The sequence below is a fragment of the Setaria italica genome, chromosome VI (assembly GCF_000263155.2).
Source record: "Setaria italica strain Yugu1 chromosome VI, Setaria_italica_v2.0, whole genome shotgun sequence".
NCBI classification, from domain to species: domain Eukaryota; kingdom Viridiplantae; phylum Streptophyta; class Magnoliopsida; order Poales; family Poaceae; genus Setaria; species Setaria italica.
The window spans coordinates 295963-313336 of NC_028455.1; the positions used below are offsets into that span (position 1 = coordinate 295963).

Below are 17374 nucleotides of genomic sequence, written 5' to 3' on the forward strand. Positions count from 1 at the left end.
AAGGTCGGCCTATTTCCTGGAGTGAATTTGGAACAACTCCAACAGGCCACGGCGAGCACGTCGCGAGCCAAGAAGAATGGACCATCGCGGGCGCGGAGACGGAGAGAGCTTGGGATTCTTGCATGGCCTGGCCCTGGGTGGTTGTGGTTGATGATGATGTGCAGGGGAACGAGTGCTCCTGCTACTAGTAGTCTGCAAGTGTCAACTCTTGAGGTTGGCAGCTGGGTTTGGTTGGGATTATGGAGGAGCAAGTGTTAACTGGGGCAGCTACTCTCTTGCCGTCTTGACATTGAGCTCCAGCGAATCGAGGCTCCATATGGATGAATCGGTACCTTCGTCGGCCAGCGCTTGCCACACCTCCAGCACCGCCGAGAGGTTCTTGAGTGTGCCAGCTGCGGTGGACTAGGAGACGAAGTCCCCCTTCTAGCAGATCTCGATGAGCGGGCCGGCGCCACCATGGCCGACGATCGCGCGTGCAATGTCAGGGGACATGGACAGACGCTGCAGGGTGATGGCAGCCTTCTTGTGGCTGACGAGGCGGCCGGACTCGGCAAGCCTAATAAGCGATGGTAGGAAGAAGAAAGGAGAACGAGAGAGGAAGAAAGCAGAGAGGTGGCTTCGAGGGGAGAGGAGGGATGGGCCCAACAGAGGGATCCACGTGCTGACGTGGCCAATTTTGAAGTATTGGAGAGTTTATTATTGGGATCTCATGTGGGATGACATGATTTTGGGAGAGAAAAAAATTTAGTAGAGCCCCCAATAGATAGTTTTGGAAAAGATTTTTTTAAAATTCTTGAAGTTGCTCTAAGACATATTAATTGAGTCGATGATTGGTGCCTGGCTTGTTTCAAACCACCAGTCGTCATCAATTATTAGAACAGTAACATCATCAAACTAACAGTATAGTAACTATCGGTGTTTAAACTTGGCAACTAACCGAGGGTGTGCCCGAGGTAGTGTTTTGGTTAGTAGGGCTCGTCGAGATCAGGAACTCGAAGGTAAACGCAGACACACAATTTAGACAGGTTCGGGCCATTAGATTGCGTAATACCCTACGTCCTATGTGTTGGTTGGATTGAATTGCTTTGGAGGAGGTCCTGCTTCACCTTATATTGCTAGGGGCAGGGTTACAGGTCGGTTGGTTACAAGAATACTAATCGGATACGACTAGAGGAGTTCTACTCTTATTACTATGAGTACTTTTCTAATCCTCGACTAGTTCCTGTCTTTCCATGCAGACTACGCCATCCTACGCCATAGCTCCGTGGCAGATGCGTCTTGGTGTCCAGCCCCATATTTAGGACTGTCCAAACCTTCTAGTGGGCCCATAGATGTATGTATGACAAGCCCCCGAGTACTTTTTAGTCAAATGCAGTAATTTTGAGTACTTTTGCAAACTTCACCAACTAGTTTTGGTGCTCTTCAAGTACTTCATCTAGTTGAATCTTCATCTCCTAGGTGTTCAACTTTTTGCTCACGCTCACGGCACCATCCGTCGATGATGGGCGTCGCGGCTGATGTTGATCTTGTTGCGGAGGTCTTCTATTGGGTGTTCATGCTCTGTTTAGCCCCACGGTGGCCACGACCTCCCGAGGGTCCTGCCCAACTACCCTCAGCTCCAGCTTGGCTTGGTCTAGTGCCTCCGAGTTGACTTGGTTTGGATGGAGGACCTCTATAGCTGCTGCCATGTTGACTTCGCTGGGATGGGGAGTGTTGGACTGACTGTATCGGATTCTTCTGATCGAGTTGTTCGTACGCGAGTTCCACCAATTGAGCTAACTTTCTTGTGTACTTGTTCTGAGGCATCGTGTGGGTGATGAGATCAATAGACGCGACGGTAGCTGGCCTAATGGTGCTTAAACAGGCCTGGCGAGCTGGGCTGCTTGTGCACGCTACCTGCACCTGACTGAAGACTGGGCCGCTTGGGTGTGCAGCTGCGCTGGACTAGGTCTCCAACTGGGCCTCCTGGCGTGCGTCCTTGGGCCGCCTGGGAACCGAGCTGCTGGTGATGGCCTGTTTCGCATGCGAGCTCCTGCCTGGCCTGCTGCGGACACGCTGCTGCTCTTTCTGGTTCCCTGCGACGAACCGACAGGAAGAACGCAAGAACACAGGAAGAACACGGTAGAACCCAAGTATCTTCAAATCACGAGATCTTCTTCTATACTCTGCAGATCGAGATGAAACTTGAGACAAGGATGCAATACCCCAAGGGCAAATAGATCCGTGAAACAAATCCTGAAAAGCTCAAGTATTCATCACTAATCTTCAAGATAACCGAAACCCTACGCGAAGAACACGATTTGGGAGAAACTCAAAATCCGACCGAATCCATGTGAGATTTGGAAGGGGATCATATCAAAGATGCTCCCTAAGGTTCTAGCAACATTTCCCTTTAACCAAACTCACGAGATTCAGGCTCAAACATGATGAACGAAAATTCCCCAAAGATAGTTCCGAAAATAGGGAAAAAGAAAAACGCTCGGGAAACAAAGATTTAGCACGATTTGGGACAACAAACAAAGCTAAATCACGAGAACATCTTCTATACAAGATGAGGACTAGCCTCCTCCCTTCATCCACCCACTAAAAATGAAGAAATCAAGAGAAAAGAGTAATCACTCTCTAATTTCCCTCTCTTCTCTCACTTTAAGCACATGACTAGCCTCTAAGCCAAAAGATAATGAGTTGCTAAGCAAAGAGGTGCTGAAATAACCAGCCCCCATCCCTATTTATAGTCCAGGACTAAAGACAATACTACCCCTACAGCTACAACTAAGATAACTACCCACGCAGGGGCATTTTGGTCCAAGTTTTTATCCGCGCATCGGACGGACACGCCGCCTTCACGACTTTGCTTCACCTCGACGCAAGCTTCGCGATGACGCCACGTGCCCTCCTTCTCGAAGCTCCGGCCGCACCGGGCTCGCCCCCGGTTTTGAGGCCCAAACCGGGAAACCTGCATGCGCGATGGTTTTGAGGCCCAAACCACCCAAACCGTCCATCTTCGCTTGGCCGCCACGCGACCTCCTCGATGTCGACGCGTGTCCGACCTCCGCCAAGCCTCCCGCTCGACTCGACCGACCCCGTCTTCATCTCTTCATGTTCTCCCGCCATTCCGTGCACCATGTGGACCGCCCGTGACTCCGCCCGGCCTCCTCAGGTCCATCGGTCCAAGCCTACTCGCGTTCATCCTTCACCGCCCTTGGTCCATCGGTATGAACCTTTCGCTTGACCTTCACCGCACGCCGTCGACCGCCACGTCGCATCCTACACCTGCACATCACAAGCCAAGAGCAACATCAAACCAACACAACTTTGTCAATCACTCATCATCCAAGGGTGACCACCATTGGTCCTCAATTCGTTATTTTGTTTGCTTTTTCATCTTGACTAGAATCATGCCCGTACCTTGCTACGGGCAAAATAAATTTTGTCTATAAGCATCAAACATTATCATGTGAAATATTTATTTCTACAAACTCAAATACATGCAAAATGCCCCCAATGTGAAGCAAAAAATGACTTTGCAAAGAGTAATAACATAAACATAAATACACTTGGATATTCTTTATCTCAACTTTTGCAAAAGAATAATCATGTGACCAATTTCCAAACAATATATGACAGTTAATCACTTTTACATTGTATTCGTTTCTAGCAAGCTCTAACGACGACTTGAACAACCTTCAACATTGGATTCAGCAGGACAATAATCATGTGGAAATAATTACCCAAAAACCACCCCATCTATCCTATTTCAAGGACATTTCAGGGCGCGCGGAGGGGGTTCCTTCGCTCGTAGGGCGCAAAGAACCGCTCGTAGGGTGCAAAGACAATGTAGATGGATAGAGCATTCAAATATTTATGTGCGTGTACGTAAAATTTTAACTTGTGCACGAAGATGTAGAAAAGAGAAATCAGTATATGAAATATGAAGAAATAGAATAGAGAAATCAGTACATATATATGAATATCAAATTTACATGGATGCAGATGCTTACACATGCTCTACCAGCATTTTATGCATGCATATGTGTTGAGTAGGAAGCTGTACCTTGGAAGTGCAGTGCAGCTATAGCTTGGTGTGAAGACCGGCCGTCATCAGTTACGTCGTTTAATTTGTTTGTTGCATGTCTACATGCATGCGCCTCGGACGGCTGCACGTATACTCACTCACTGGCTACCTGTCACTGCAGTGGTGAAAGCAGCAGGCATATAAAGTAAGTAATCTTTGAGGCCGGCTGCTTCAACGTAGCTGCTAGCTCGGTCGTCGAACGATGTCGATCTGTTTGCATTTGCTTTCGTGTCGATCGTTTGAATGATTGATCCCCGTAGGCCATAGCACACTTAGCCGCCGTGCGCGATCGAATTGCATGTCATATCATGCACATGTCGTAGTGTGGTAGGGTAGGCGATTACAGTATCACTACCGTGATGAATGTCAATATCATCCTTTGAGCAGAGCTAATGACACGATGCCTCCTTAATGTTCTTGCTACATACACTCTCTATAAAGTCAGGACGGCATCATAATTCAAATCCACGGGTCGGATCCATCTCGATAGCGTATCTTTTCAGTTTTGATTAGCATTGCTCACTTTGTTTTTATATATGTTGTTTGGTAGCAAACCTCCTCCCAAGTTACAGGTACCGACATGTCTGCTTGTTTTCAGACGTACATGCATCTCTGCCTAGTAGTTTACAAAGGATGTACTGTCTTTAATTTTGGCCGAATTTTTTTAAAAAAAAACACAGGGTTAGTTCGTTATTTTGTTTGCTTTTTCATCTTGAATAGAGTCGTGCCCGTACGTTGCTACGGGCAAAATAAATTTTGTCTATAAGCATCAAACATTATCATATGAAATATTTATTTCTACAAACTCAAATACATGCAAAATGCTCCTAATGTGAAGCAAAAAGTAACTTTACAAAGAGTAATAACATAAACATAAATACACTTGGATATTCTTTATCTCAACTTTTGCAAAAGAATAATCATGTGACCAATTTCCAAACAATATATGGCAGTTAATCACTTTTATATTGTATTCGTTTCTAGCAAGCTCTAAAGACGACTTGAACAACCTTCAACATTGGATTCAGCAGAACAATAATCATGTGGAAACAAGTATCAAAGGCCACCCATCTATCCTATTTCAAGGACATTTTATGGCGTGCGGAGAGGGTTCCTTCGCTCGTAGGGCGTAAAGACCCTGTCGCCGCTTGTGTCAGGCACGAAGGGCTCCAAATCGATGGAACACGGGGCGATGGAGCGGAGGAACTGTGAAGTACGACATTTTGTCGTCTCTTTGCGTTTTTAGTGTAGAGAGTTGTGAGAAGACAGAGACACCATCAGGAGTGTCCCGTGGTCGTCGCTGTGTACGTCTGCCTGCACTTTTCTGAATTAAGTATGGAGTAGAAACGATGCCTTCTTCTTGGTGCTGCCTCCAGGCTTGCAGCTATAAAGCCACCTGCACCAGCAGAGCTACCGCCACAAGCACCAGCATTAGTAGTCATGGCTCAAATAGTGTTGCAGGCGCGCCATGTCCTCCATGAACAAGCGCCAGCAGCAGTAGTCTCCGTCCTGCTTATCGTCTGTCCTCTTCTCGCCTTCCTGATCGTGCGCCGCCATCGACGGCCATCGACGGCCAGAGAGAGAGAGCAGCTGCTGAGCAAGCTGCCTTCTCCCCACAGCAGGCTCCCCATCATCGGCCACCTCCACCTCGTGGGCTCCCTCCCGCACGTCTCCCTCCGCGACCTCGCCGCCAGGCACGGCCGCGACGGCCTCATGCTGCTCCGCCTCGGCGCCGTCCCGACGCTCATCGTCTCCTCGCCGAGCGCCGCGCAGGCCGTCCTCCGCACGCACGACCACGTCTTCGCGTCCCGGGCATACTCCCCCGTCACCGACATCCTCTTCTACGGCTCCACGGACGTCGCCTTCGCCCCCTACGGCGAGCACTGGCGGCAGGTCAGGAAGATCTCCACCGCGCACCTCCTCACCAACCGGAAGGTCCGGTCCTACCGCCATGCGCGGGAGCAGGAGGTCAGGCTGGTCGTCGCCAAGATCCGCGAGGCGGCCGCCGCCGGCACCGCCATGGATCTCAGCGACCTGCTCAACTCCTTCGCCAACGATATCGTGTGCCACGCCGTGTCCGGCAAGTTCTTCAGGGAGGAAGGCCGGAACAAGCTCTTCCGGGAGCTCGTCGAGGCCAACTCCTCGCTCATCGGCGGCTTCAACGTGGAGGACTACTTCCCGGCGCTGGTGAAGCTGGGCATCGTCAAGAGGATGGTGTGCGCCAAGGCCCACAGGGTGAACAAGATGTGGGACGACTTGCTCGAAAAGCTTATCGATGACCATGCAAGCAGGCCACCAGCGTCGGAACGCGACGGCGAGGAGACCGACTTCATCGACGTGTTGCTCTCTGTTCAGCAAGAGTACAGGCTCACGAGAGACCATATCAAGGCGCAGCTGGCTGTACGTTTGACGAACAGCAGCCACCAACTCGATCACTTATATATAGCTTATACATATAGTGTTTGATTTGATTCTCGTTTGTATGTATGTATGTATGCAGATCATGTTCGAAGCTGGCACGGATACGTCATTCATCGTGCTGGAATATGCAATGGTTGAGCTCATGCAAAACCCTCGCCTCATGAACAAGCTACAAGCCGAGGTGAGAAACAATATAGCCAACAAGGGAAAAGACATGGTTACCGAAGAGGAGCTCAACGATCTCGCCTACCTCAAGGCGGTCATCAAGGAGACACTCCGACTCCACATGCCGGCACCTCTCCTCGTGCCCCACCTCTCCATGGCCGAATGCGACGTAGAGGGCTACACGATACCAGCAGGGACGCGTGCCATCGTCAACAGCTGGGCTCTTGCAAGGGATCCTAGCTACTGGGAGGGAGACGCGGAGGAGTTCAAGCCTGAGCGATTCATGGAAGGCGGTAGCGCCGCAGCTGTGGACTACAAGGGGAATGACTTCTTCTACTTGCCGTTTGGGACCGGGCGGAGGATGTGCCCTGGCGTAAACTTTGCGATTGCCGCAACCGAGATCATGCTAGCAAACCTTGTCTACCACTTCAACTGGGAGCTACCACTAGAGCTAGCGGAGAAAGGCATTGACATGACTGAATCATTCGGGGTGACAGTGCATCGCACACACAAGCTCCTCCTTGTCCCCGTAGTGCCACAAGTTTAATTAGTATGTACATTATATTAATTGATCCTTTTTTAGGGACCTATCTTATAATTCCAATTCTAAGTTTCAGACTTTTAAAAAAACAAATACTAAAGTAACACCCTGGATGGTTTCAGACCTACCTTATTATTAATTGTCAGTTCATCATATACAAAAAAAATAGTATAATAGCTTAGCGCAAGCATTATTAATTGTCAGTTCATCGTATACAAAAAAAATAGTATAATAGCTTATCGCAAGCATTATTAATTGTCAGTTCATCGTATACAAAAAAAAAATAGTATAATAGCTTATCGCAAGCTACAGCCTGATTACTTGGAGCTGGAAGATAGTGTGAACGTGTGTTGCACGAGAAATCTATTAATTATGCGCCTTACCTGAATATAATCGGGGTTTTTTGTTCTCAAAGAAGAAAAGAAAAATGGTGGCAATTCAAATCGCATGAAAATTTTTTACCTATATATATGTATATGATGTGTTTTACCCTGAGCTTTTGGAAAATTCAGCTACAATTTATAGTTTGTCGTATACACTATTGAGATGTCTGAAGAGCTGAAACCTTTTTTTTTAGAAGAAACAGCTAGTCAGCTACGCTAGCAATGTGCGACGAGTTGGGGAACTGGATGGAAGAGGAAGTTTGCAGCAGCCCAGCCCAAGCAAAACTCATCGAGCAGCCCAACAAGGGAATTTGCCGGCGTTTTTGTCTCGACAAAGTGCCCTGTGGGACCCACCACGACCATGACTCGATGGCAACCAGTGATCCAACAAGGAGGGTGGTGGGCCCATGTATGTTTTGACCGGCGCACAGCAGCAGCCATCCAGGTAGGTGGAGCCCCCGACGACCCCAGAAAGGAACGGTCAATGCCCACCGTCGTCTCATGCGAGATGAGATGCCCCCATTTTTAACTTGGCAGCTGGCACCACCAGTGCAAATATATATAAATTATATGTTATAGAATCTGAATCATTGAATTATTTCTTAAACATCTATAAATATTTATGATTATGCAATTGTTAACAAATACTTAGAGAACATATATAGAGAGCAGTTGCTAACTCTTGCAATCCTACTTCCGGCACCATTTCTCTAGTACCACCATACCAATTCCATTTGTATGGTCACCCACAACAACCTCAATTGACATCGTGCATGATTTTTTTCACTCACTTACTCGCAGGGACAACATGGTAGGTGGGTGCGTGCGGCACAAGGCTATGGATTACTCGCGACCGAGAGAGAGTTATGATGAGGGTCGCACGTATATGTGGCTATGGTCACAATACGAAAGAAGAAAACGAGTGAGAAAAGGAAAAAATATGTGGAGCGATTGGTGATGAATAATGTGATAGTAGAAGGTGGTCTTAATAGGCAGATTGTTGTAGTCCTTGCGGCTGAGTATGTTAAAAGGGCTAGAACAAAAGCCTTATTCTGATTTTCTTTAGTGTAGGCAACAATAACCAAAAAGCTAGTCCCCCTTAGGGTGTTGTTGAGGTGCCTTCTGCATGGTTGAACTATCCGGTAAGAATCTTATCCATGAGTTATCTAGGTGAGCAACAACAGCACCTTGCATCCTTGGTGAATGCACTGTTACCTTTTTGTCGAGTGGTATAAATAGATCATTTATTTCAAAACACAGTGTAGATATAGATACTCATATATATGCACGTACACTCACCACTACAAATACATACATGCAATTCTATCCTATAACCACATCCGAAAAATTAAGCTGGTAGATCTTGAGATTGACGAAATCACCACATGTACCTCTCTATCGATGGGCACACCACCTACCCTGAAAAGAACAACGTCAGTTAATCCGAAAATAAATCTAGAAAAATAGGAACATCCGTGCCAAACGAAGAACTCAAATCCAGGTGGGCAGGTTCCACCGCAAGAAACTCTACAAGCTGAATAGAATTACACTCGGTTCGTTTTTAAGTAGATTGCCCAAGTGGCCATAACTATTTGAGCTCTGAGGTCTTGGAAAGTAATAAAGGTAGTAGTGATAGGGTGATAGCAGCTTAAGTGGTTGGAATTTTGGATGGGCCCATCCCCGTTCATTTCTCAAAGCACACGACACGGCACGAGATCCTGCTTGTCCACGAAATATCGCCGAGAAATTTCCAAATCAGCCGCCGCCGATCCCGACCATGTCCTCCGGCGACCTCGACGGCGCCGCCCTCATCCTCTCCCTCCCCGAGGACGTACTCGCCCTGATCTCCGCGCGCCTTTGCACCCGCGACCTCCTCGCGCTCTCCGCCGCCTCCCGCCGCCTCCGCCACGCGCTCTACGGCGGCGGCGCCGACAAGGCCTGGCTCGCGCAGTGCCGCCGCCTCCTCCCCTCGCCGCCCCACCTCCTCGCCTGGCGCGCCGCCGCCGGCGGATCCTCCCTCGCCGTCTGCCGCTTCCTCCACTCCGCCGCGCCGCTGCTCGGCGCCCTCTGGGCCCACCAGAACCCCGAGCTCGGCAACCTCGTCGCCGCCGTCCCGGGCTTCCTCTCCGTCGTTGCCGCCCGCGCCATCCCGCAGGAGCTCTCCCCGCGCCTCCGATGGGCACCCGTCTTCGAGCTCCTCGCCGACGCCCATGGACGCCCCGCCATCCTATTCCTCCACGGCCACCAACCCGCCGACCTCTTCCCGGCCCGCCTCTCCTCCCTCCAGCCCCACGCCAACGTCCTCTTCCTCGAGGCCCAAACCGACCAGGACCCCATCGCTGCCTCCTCCTCGCACCAGTTCCCCCGCCTCGCCTTCGGCGACCGCCGCCGCCTGCTCGACTCCCTCGTCGACGCCTGCCGCGTCACGCTCCCGCCCGACCTCGTCGCGGCCCCGCTCTTCGCGCGCTCCGAGGAGGACCTCCCGGTGCTCGCGGCGCGACGGGAGGCGATGCTGCGGCTGCACAGGGAGGCTGGCGGGGGCATGGTGCGCACGCCGGAGGTCCAGGGGCTCCTACTAGAAGCCAAGAAGAAGGCAGCGCCGTCGTCACCGAGCGACGGTGGGGAGAGGATTCGCCTGCGGAGGAGCCTCTCCGCTGTAGCAGTGGCCGTCAGGAACGGCCTGCGCCAGATGGTGACACGATCAGTGTCAGCGAATTCCAGGACTCAGTACATCGACACCAAACATCTGCTGTTGGCTGACTTCCTGCACACCGGTGAGAGTGTCGGCCTGAGCATCCGCGGCGCGAGAATGCGGCTGTCCACTTACCGTGCATGGCCGAGCATGCATGACAACCGCTTTGCGCTCTACAAGCTCACGGTGCAACCGCCCGTGCCAGGAAGGGAGTACTCCGGGCTGTGGGGAGGCACATTCGGGTGGCCTCCAGGGCGACCCGAGGATGAGTGCAAGCCCAGGAAGGCTCTCTTCTTCTTGCTGCTCTCATACGAGGAGGACAGCGAGGGGAAGCCTCTGCTGATTGCGACTAAGGTGTTGGAGGGAACACACTACGTCGTGCATCCGAATGGGTCATCTATGTTTGTCGCAAGGATGGGTGAGCCGTCAACAGAGGCTTTTCCATGGCAGACCGATGGGGAGTCCCGAAATGTGGATGTGGAGAGGGGCTTTGCAGGAGAGGGCATTGCCACTGGGTATGGCTTCAGGTACCCTGGCTCAAAGCCTGGCTCACTGTTTGTCCTCCAGGATGGTCAGCTTGCGTTTGTTTGGAAAGAGACAGGGGCTGTGCTCACCTTGAAAAGACTGAATTTGGAAGAGTTGCTGAAGAAAGGGGAGCGTGTGCCTGCATTGCAGCCAGTACCAAATTTTGCGTACCTTACAAAGTCTTACTCCAACGTCTTCACTGGTTTCCCTGGCAGTTCGGCTTCTCCCAGGTATATTTCCAGTTCCACATTGCCACCTGTTATATATTGAGATACATGTTATGCATTGATTCCGTCCTGTTTTCCAGTTGCTGGTGTGTTTATCCTGTTGGTCAGATTTATTGTCTTTGAAATTCAACTGTAAAAAAACGAAATGTTAGAAGATGCACCTAGTTTGTGGCATTAAAGCCTTAAGTCCATAAGAAGCAAGCTCGTGCTGTTGCTAAGTCATTTTGGGTTGGACCATTTTATATTCCTTCACGGAACCTTCTGGTCTTGTTATTATTGTTATATGAATATATGCAGAGTAGGCCTAATTCTTATTGTTTGATATGTTGTGTGCGGGAGTATTCAAAGAAGTTGCTATTTGATAAGCTGTGCATGCTGAACATCGTACCCTGCAAAATATAGCACTTAATTGTAGTTTGCTTTTGTTCTAGAACTATACTCAACTCACTGCCAAATATGTCTATTTGCTGGTAAGATCTGTGTATTCAACTTGCCTGCAGTATGTTCCTTGGCTGGCCAGCCTGCTTTCCATTGTTGAAAAAACACTAGTTGCAAAGCTTCTGATAACTCATTATATTTCTGAAGGTTGAATAGTGGTCTATAAGATGCATCTGTGACTGCCTAATTAGCCTTGTTCTGGAACAATTGCTGCGGCTCCAGTACACTAGTGCTGATGCGGATACCTTTATGCCATTTCTATCATGTAATCTTGTATTGATGACTTGATTCGGTGTGAACTTAGCGATGCCTGATCTATCCTTGGGCATCAAAATCATCTTGCCTTGCATTACCTTTTCTAACTTCTTAGTCGCTTGGCATATAATCTCACTGTGTGTACTCTAATCTGACAAGATGAACAACCTTTCTTCAGGTAAAAACCATAAGTGGAGAGGATGTATAGAATGATCACCTCATGCAGAACAATGGAGAAGTGGTCTCTGGATCAAGTTCTGTCCTTCCTTGCCAAGCGATGCATGTGCCTGCTTCTCTGGAGGTTGGGCGTCACCAGGTGATGTGTCTCGACTCTCGATGCTGTAAAGGAGGAGCAGCAAAACAGCAGCAATACTTCAGGAATATCAATACTCTATCGTTAAGGAAATAGCAACCACACCACATATTCCTCACTACAGCTATTTTTCATGACTGCTATTAATGAAATCCATTTGGAGTGTAAATTTGTTTGAGATTTGTATATATCTTTATTGAAATGCAGGTGATTGATACGAACTCTATCCTGGAACAGTTCTGTTCATATGACGTCGCTGAATTCAGTCAGTTATCATCTTTCTTTTTTTAGAGAGAGAGGAGAATTCAGTTATCTTTTTTTAGGCTAGTTAGGCCCGTCCCAACCTTGCACCTCAACTGGTTTTCATAGCATTAAGTACGGTGCCATTAATGCACGGTGCCATGTAGGCAAAAAGATGAGGTGGCAAAGAGTGAATGAGGAGAGATGTAAAAATATGGAGAAACCGGATCTCAGGCAAGATATGGTGTTGACACGATCTCTAATGAAGAATAAGAGAGGGAAGAGAGGAGAGAAAATTTATTACGGACCCATGTCAAGAAATCATGGGTTCAAGGTGTAGTTTCTAGAGTTGATGTCTTGATGATTTGGCAACATTGACACTGCTTCTTCCGTTTATAAACCATTTTTATTTATAAGGCGTACACGCATATCAAGATTCAAATTTTGCAATATTTGACCAATAATTGGACTATTAAATTTTTATTTTTATAATGTAAACTTTATATGGTTAGATTCGTAATCAAATACACTCTACAATGATTATAAGTTTATATCCATAAACAATATAATATGATTCTATAAATAATATAATACAAGAATCATAAACAATAAAATATAAGAAAAATGAATGGTCAAAATGTTATTTGGAATATCGTACCATGTCATATCATGCCTTATAAACATATAGATGGAGGGAGTACTTATGAACATTATGAGTTGGGATAAGCCAGTCTCAATGGGGAATTTCATAGCATTAAATTCAATGCCACGTTAACAAAATTGCTGACTTGGTAGGGTAATTAATAGAGAGAGTTTTATCATATGAGACAGGAGTTTATCCCTATGATACTTATCCGGCACAGTTATCTAGTTCTTAGTGTAGGTAACTATGCAATGAAAATGTGCACAGGGCCTTATCATCTATATGTGCTGTGCATGTGAGTTCAACTGTCCCGAGGAGGTCCATCATATTCCGTCACAGTTTTTGGGCCTGTGAGATTTTAATGGTCACGACTCACACAGACTAGCAGGCCTGTGAAGTAGCTGGTCTGGATTTTATCATGTTTTCCTGTTCTTTTGCCTCTGTGCAGTTGCCTGATAAACTCATTCGTTGTAAACTAGCTAACACCATCCTGTATCGTGAATAATTCTGCTGGCGGTGTCATTGATTGCTGAGGGGTCGGGGACGTCTATCTTGGGAGTGTGTCAATGGCGCATCTCCTCTTCCGTGAGTGGTTCCGATCGAGCTAGTATAGAAGAAGGCCTTGAAGACCGCGGCACGTCGGTGATGGTGAGGGCGCCGGTGAGAGGGTTGAGGACGCGGACGGCGGCGCTGGTGGCCCTGTCGCAGAGGACGAGGAGACCATCGAAGACGCCGAAGCGGTGGTGGGTGAGGAGCTCCGGGCGGTCGACCTCGGCGCGTGCACCGGTGCAGATGTTGATGAGGCGGCGGCGCGACGGGGATGCGCAGTGGGAGGCCGCGATCCAGTGTCGATCGGGGGCGGACAAGCTGGGGTCGTCGGTGCACGGGTTGCGCCAGGGCGGATCGGAAACGGAGGTCAAGCCCGCCGCCGGACAAGCTGGGGTCGCCGGTGCACGGGTTGCGCCAGGGTTTGCACGCGGATCGGAAACGGAGGTACTCGGAGACATCGACGGTGAGAAGCCGGGTTACGAGACGAATCCAAGCTAAAGATCGTGAATTCCAATCCGAATCCCAAGAGGGATAAGAGTCCTTGAACGATTCCAACTCATTATTTCTGGTCCGCACCGCCGTTATATATATCCAACGATGCCATTGCATTGCATATCAAACATCCCTTGCTCAAATCCACATATTGTAAGAAGAAGCTCGACGATGGCATCGCCGTCGCCTCCAGCGTGGGCCGATCTCCTGCCGGAAGTCCTCGGCGAGATCGTCGCCTGCCTCTGCGACGCCGACGTCGCCCGCTTACGGGCCGTTTGCCGCGCATGGCACTCCGCCGTCGCGTGCAAGCTGCAGGACCAAGAGCAGGAGGCGATGCCGTGGATCGTGATCCCCAATGGCTCCTTCTGCACCATCGGCGACACCGGCGTCTTCTTCAACCGGAATTCCCGCCTGCCTCGCAACGTGACCTGCCTCGGCGCCACCGACAGCTGGCTCGCTCTCGACTGCACCGACGATGTGTTCCGGCGCACCAACAGCTTCGACGCGTATATCCGCGACGGCAAATTCCCCGAGCCCAGGAGCGACGTCAAGCACGAGCACAATTACCTGCTGCACAACCCCTTCTACGAAAAGACCGTGTCGCTCCCCGAGCTCGACTCCATCGCCGGCCATGTCAACGAGACGTTCGAGATCCGCAAGGTGCTCATGCGCTCCGCTAGTCCTAATGACCTCGTCGCCGTCACCACCAACAACGACAACTGCACCATCATCCTGTGCCGCCCCGGCAAGGGGAGCTGGGTGCTTCCCTACCTAGGCGTCTTCGATGTTGCTTTCTTCAAAGATAAACTCTACGGGATCACACGACATGAGGACCTAGTCGCCTTCGACCTTGCCGACGACGACGACGGGAGTCCAATTGTTCCCAATTTTAAGCGAGTCATCAGGCATCCGTTAGCTGATGGTGAAGAAGACCCGTGGAGCTGGATGGATGACGACTACGATACCGATGATGGAGAAGAGTCCGGTGATGAGGCAGCTGATAGCTTCAATCCTGATGATGGCCAGCTGGTTCCAAGCGATGACGAGGATGGGGTGGACGAGGAGGTGCCATATGAACCCAAGGACTACATCACGACCAGTAGGTTGCTTGTCGAGTCATGCGGCGGCCAAGAGTTGCTCATGGTGAGGCGGCAGGTGCAATCACCTCCATTTCACCCCCCTTACACTCGCAAGGTCGAGCTCTTCAAGGCGGACATCGATGCCGGCAGATGGGTTTCAGTCACGGGTCGTGATGCGCTACCTGAAGGCGAGGTACTCTTTCTCAGCCGATCATTCAGCAAGTCCACCCGTGTGTATGGAGACATGAAGGAGGGTTGCATATATTTTGTGGATGTGGACCAAGTATTCGACACCAGATCCTCATCTTGCAGGCCGTTTAGCCATCCACGGCATAGCAAACAGACTCATGATAAGTGGTTGACATGGCTTTTCCCTCCAAAACTCGTGGTTTGACGCACAAGCAGCACTAGAACTAGTTAGAAGGCAACAACAAAGCATCAATAATAGTTTGTTCAATGCATCCGTATAGGGGGAGATTGACCCTTCCCTCTGTGTTTACAAATCTGTTTCTTGTTGATGGTGCTTTCTTTAACCTTCAAATGTCTTAAACGGACACAGAAACTCTTGAGAATATGTTCATGGTCATCATTTTAGCCAACAATAAACAATGAATTAATCCTTACAAAAGAGAGCACTGAAAGTTGATGGGTGGGTGCATGCCGAACTATTAAAGTCGTTTAGACGCTACATGCCTACATCTTATATGAGCTACTAAATCATGTCACCTCATTGTGATGATGACAGTAGCGAAGAAAAGGTTTTATCTTCGTACGATTTCTTGGAATAGCCACGAACTATGCTCTTGACCTGTGCGAGGTGGTCAGAAGAAATACTTTGAATTCCGCGGTGTACTTGCTTCCAGACCTTGCACAACAGTTTTATAGTTAAGTCTGCGTCCGCAAGTTTATTAGGGTACATTTGATTGAGTTTTTCAACCTGGTTTTACTTTTGCAAAAGTCGAAAGCTAACCTAAAAGCCACATGTGCTTTTGCCCAAAAGTTACTTTTGCTCCAGTACAAAACAAAACGCACCTTCCCCTGTTTTCAAGTGATTTTAGGGTAAAAAATTACCCATCTACCATAAATTACGGACATACCGGTTCGTTTCATCCCGTTCTATTTTTTCTCCCGCACACACTCGCGCAATCCCTCCACCTCCATCCACCGCCCCCGGACGCCCGGCGCTCGCCATGGCCGCGCACCGGGAGCTTCTCCTCCTTCTCCTCCTCGCCGTCAGGCCCCGCGTTCCCGCTGCTCGCCATGGCCGCCGACTGTGAGCTTGAGCACCTCCTCACGTCGGTGTCAGCGCTTGCGGGGCCCATACCCCCACTATCGCCCGTCGCGGTGGGGGCGCCCATCGTGGAGTTTGAGTTCGTGTGGAAGCGGATCCAGCCGAAGATCCAGGAGCTCCGAAGGCAGTACTCGTTGCGGGCACCCGACAGACCTCTCTGGGATTACAACACCGCAACTCTCTGGGATTACGGTACCACAGGAAGCTATTCTCAGTGTCCCTCAAGGTAATTGCAGATGCTGCTGATGAATCATCTCCATTTGACCCCAAGTACACTTGCAAGGTCGAGATCTTCAAGGCGGACATCGATGCTGGCAGATGGGTTTCAGTCACGGATCGTGATACACTACCTGAAGGCGAGGCACTCTTTCTGAGCCGATCATTCAACAAGTCCACTCGTGTGTACGGAGACATGGAGGGTTGCGTCGGGACTAAAGCCCTTTTATTCACGGGCCAACTTTAAATCATGACAAAAGTGTAATATCCCTCAAAATTAAGTGATATTAATTGTGCTAATTTTTGCAAAAATGAAAACTTTTTGTTTGATTATGTGAAGCATATAAATACTTGGTAAAATTTAAGGTCAACCCTCAATTCTTTCCTCTAAATTGAAAAAGGTAGTAATTAAATTATGCATTTAAATTTAAAACATGCTTGCACAAGTGATTTGGATTTTATTTGATTTAATTTAGATCTCAAAGGTAAGTTTGTATTTTTGGATTAGATCAAAAAATACAAACTAAAGCTAGTATATAAATAGCATAATAAAAATCTAACATGACTAACTCTAACTTACACCCGAGGTTTTCACAACTCAGCCAGCTCGGTGTAAACTGCTAATCCTCTCTCTCTCCTTTTCACGTAAAAGCTCAGCAGATGTTGGAAGCCAATCATGTTAGCTTTGCTTTGGACCTGTTTAGCATCCGTCTTCTTGTGCTCCTTGTTTTCTCCTCGCACGCACACAAACTAGTGGCCGGCCGTGTCTGGAGCCAGCCCAGCTCGTTTCCTCCCTATCTTTTCTCTTGCCGGCCTGCTAGCTCACCTC

The 17374-nt window shown here is 49.0% G+C and overlaps 3 protein-coding genes across 3 annotated transcripts; all 3 read left to right on the plus strand.

Annotated features, from left to right (window-relative positions):
* The first annotated feature begins 5482 nt into the window (after positions 1–5482).
* On the plus strand, positions 5483–7261 carry LOC101778580 (indole-2-monooxygenase). The gene is made up of 2 exons (XM_012846950.3): positions 5483–6475; positions 6576–7261. Exons 1-2 carry the CDS (start codon positions 5516–5518, stop codon positions 7206–7208), a joined length of 1593 nt encoding a protein of 530 aa, XP_012702404.1. The 5' UTR covers positions 5483–5515; the 3' UTR covers positions 7209–7261.
* A 1833-nt stretch (positions 7262–9094) lies between these two features.
* Positions 9095–12325, plus strand: LOC101782187 (F-box protein At5g39450). Its single transcript, XM_004972357.3, has 2 exons — positions 9095–11032; positions 11901–12325. Exons 1-2 carry the CDS (start codon positions 9363–9365, stop codon positions 11902–11904), a joined length of 1674 nt encoding a protein of 557 aa, XP_004972414.1. The 5' UTR covers positions 9095–9362; the 3' UTR covers positions 11905–12325.
* A 1231-nt stretch (positions 12326–13556) lies between these two features.
* LOC111257626 lies at positions 13557–15359 on the plus strand. The gene is made up of 2 exons (XM_022827551.1): positions 13557–15231; positions 15351–15359. The coding sequence occupies exons 1-2, from the start codon at positions 14065–14067 to the stop codon at positions 15357–15359; spliced, it is 1176 nt and encodes a 391-aa protein (XP_022683286.1). The 5' UTR covers positions 13557–14064.
* The last annotated feature ends 2015 nt before the right edge of the window (positions 15360–17374 follow it).

What these genes read in the sequence shown, in the direction of transcription:
- LOC111257626 (XM_022827551.1), top strand. Translation starts at nt 14,065, where the DNA reads ATGCCATTGCATTGCATATCAAACATCCCTTGCTCAAATCCACATATT.
- LOC101782187 (XM_004972357.3), top strand. Translation starts at nt 9,363, where the DNA reads ATGTCCTCCGGCGACCTCGACGGCGCCGCCCTCATCCTCTCCCTCCCC.
- LOC101778580 (XM_012846950.3), top strand. Translation starts at nt 5,516, where the DNA reads ATGGCTCAAATAGTGTTGCAGGCGCGCCATGTCCTCCATGAACAAGCG. An exon ending in ATATCAAGGCGCAGCTGGCT is followed by an intron (nt 6,476 to 6,575) that starts GTACGTTTGACG and finishes GTATGTATGCAG; the next exon opens with ATCATGTTCGAAGCTGGCAC.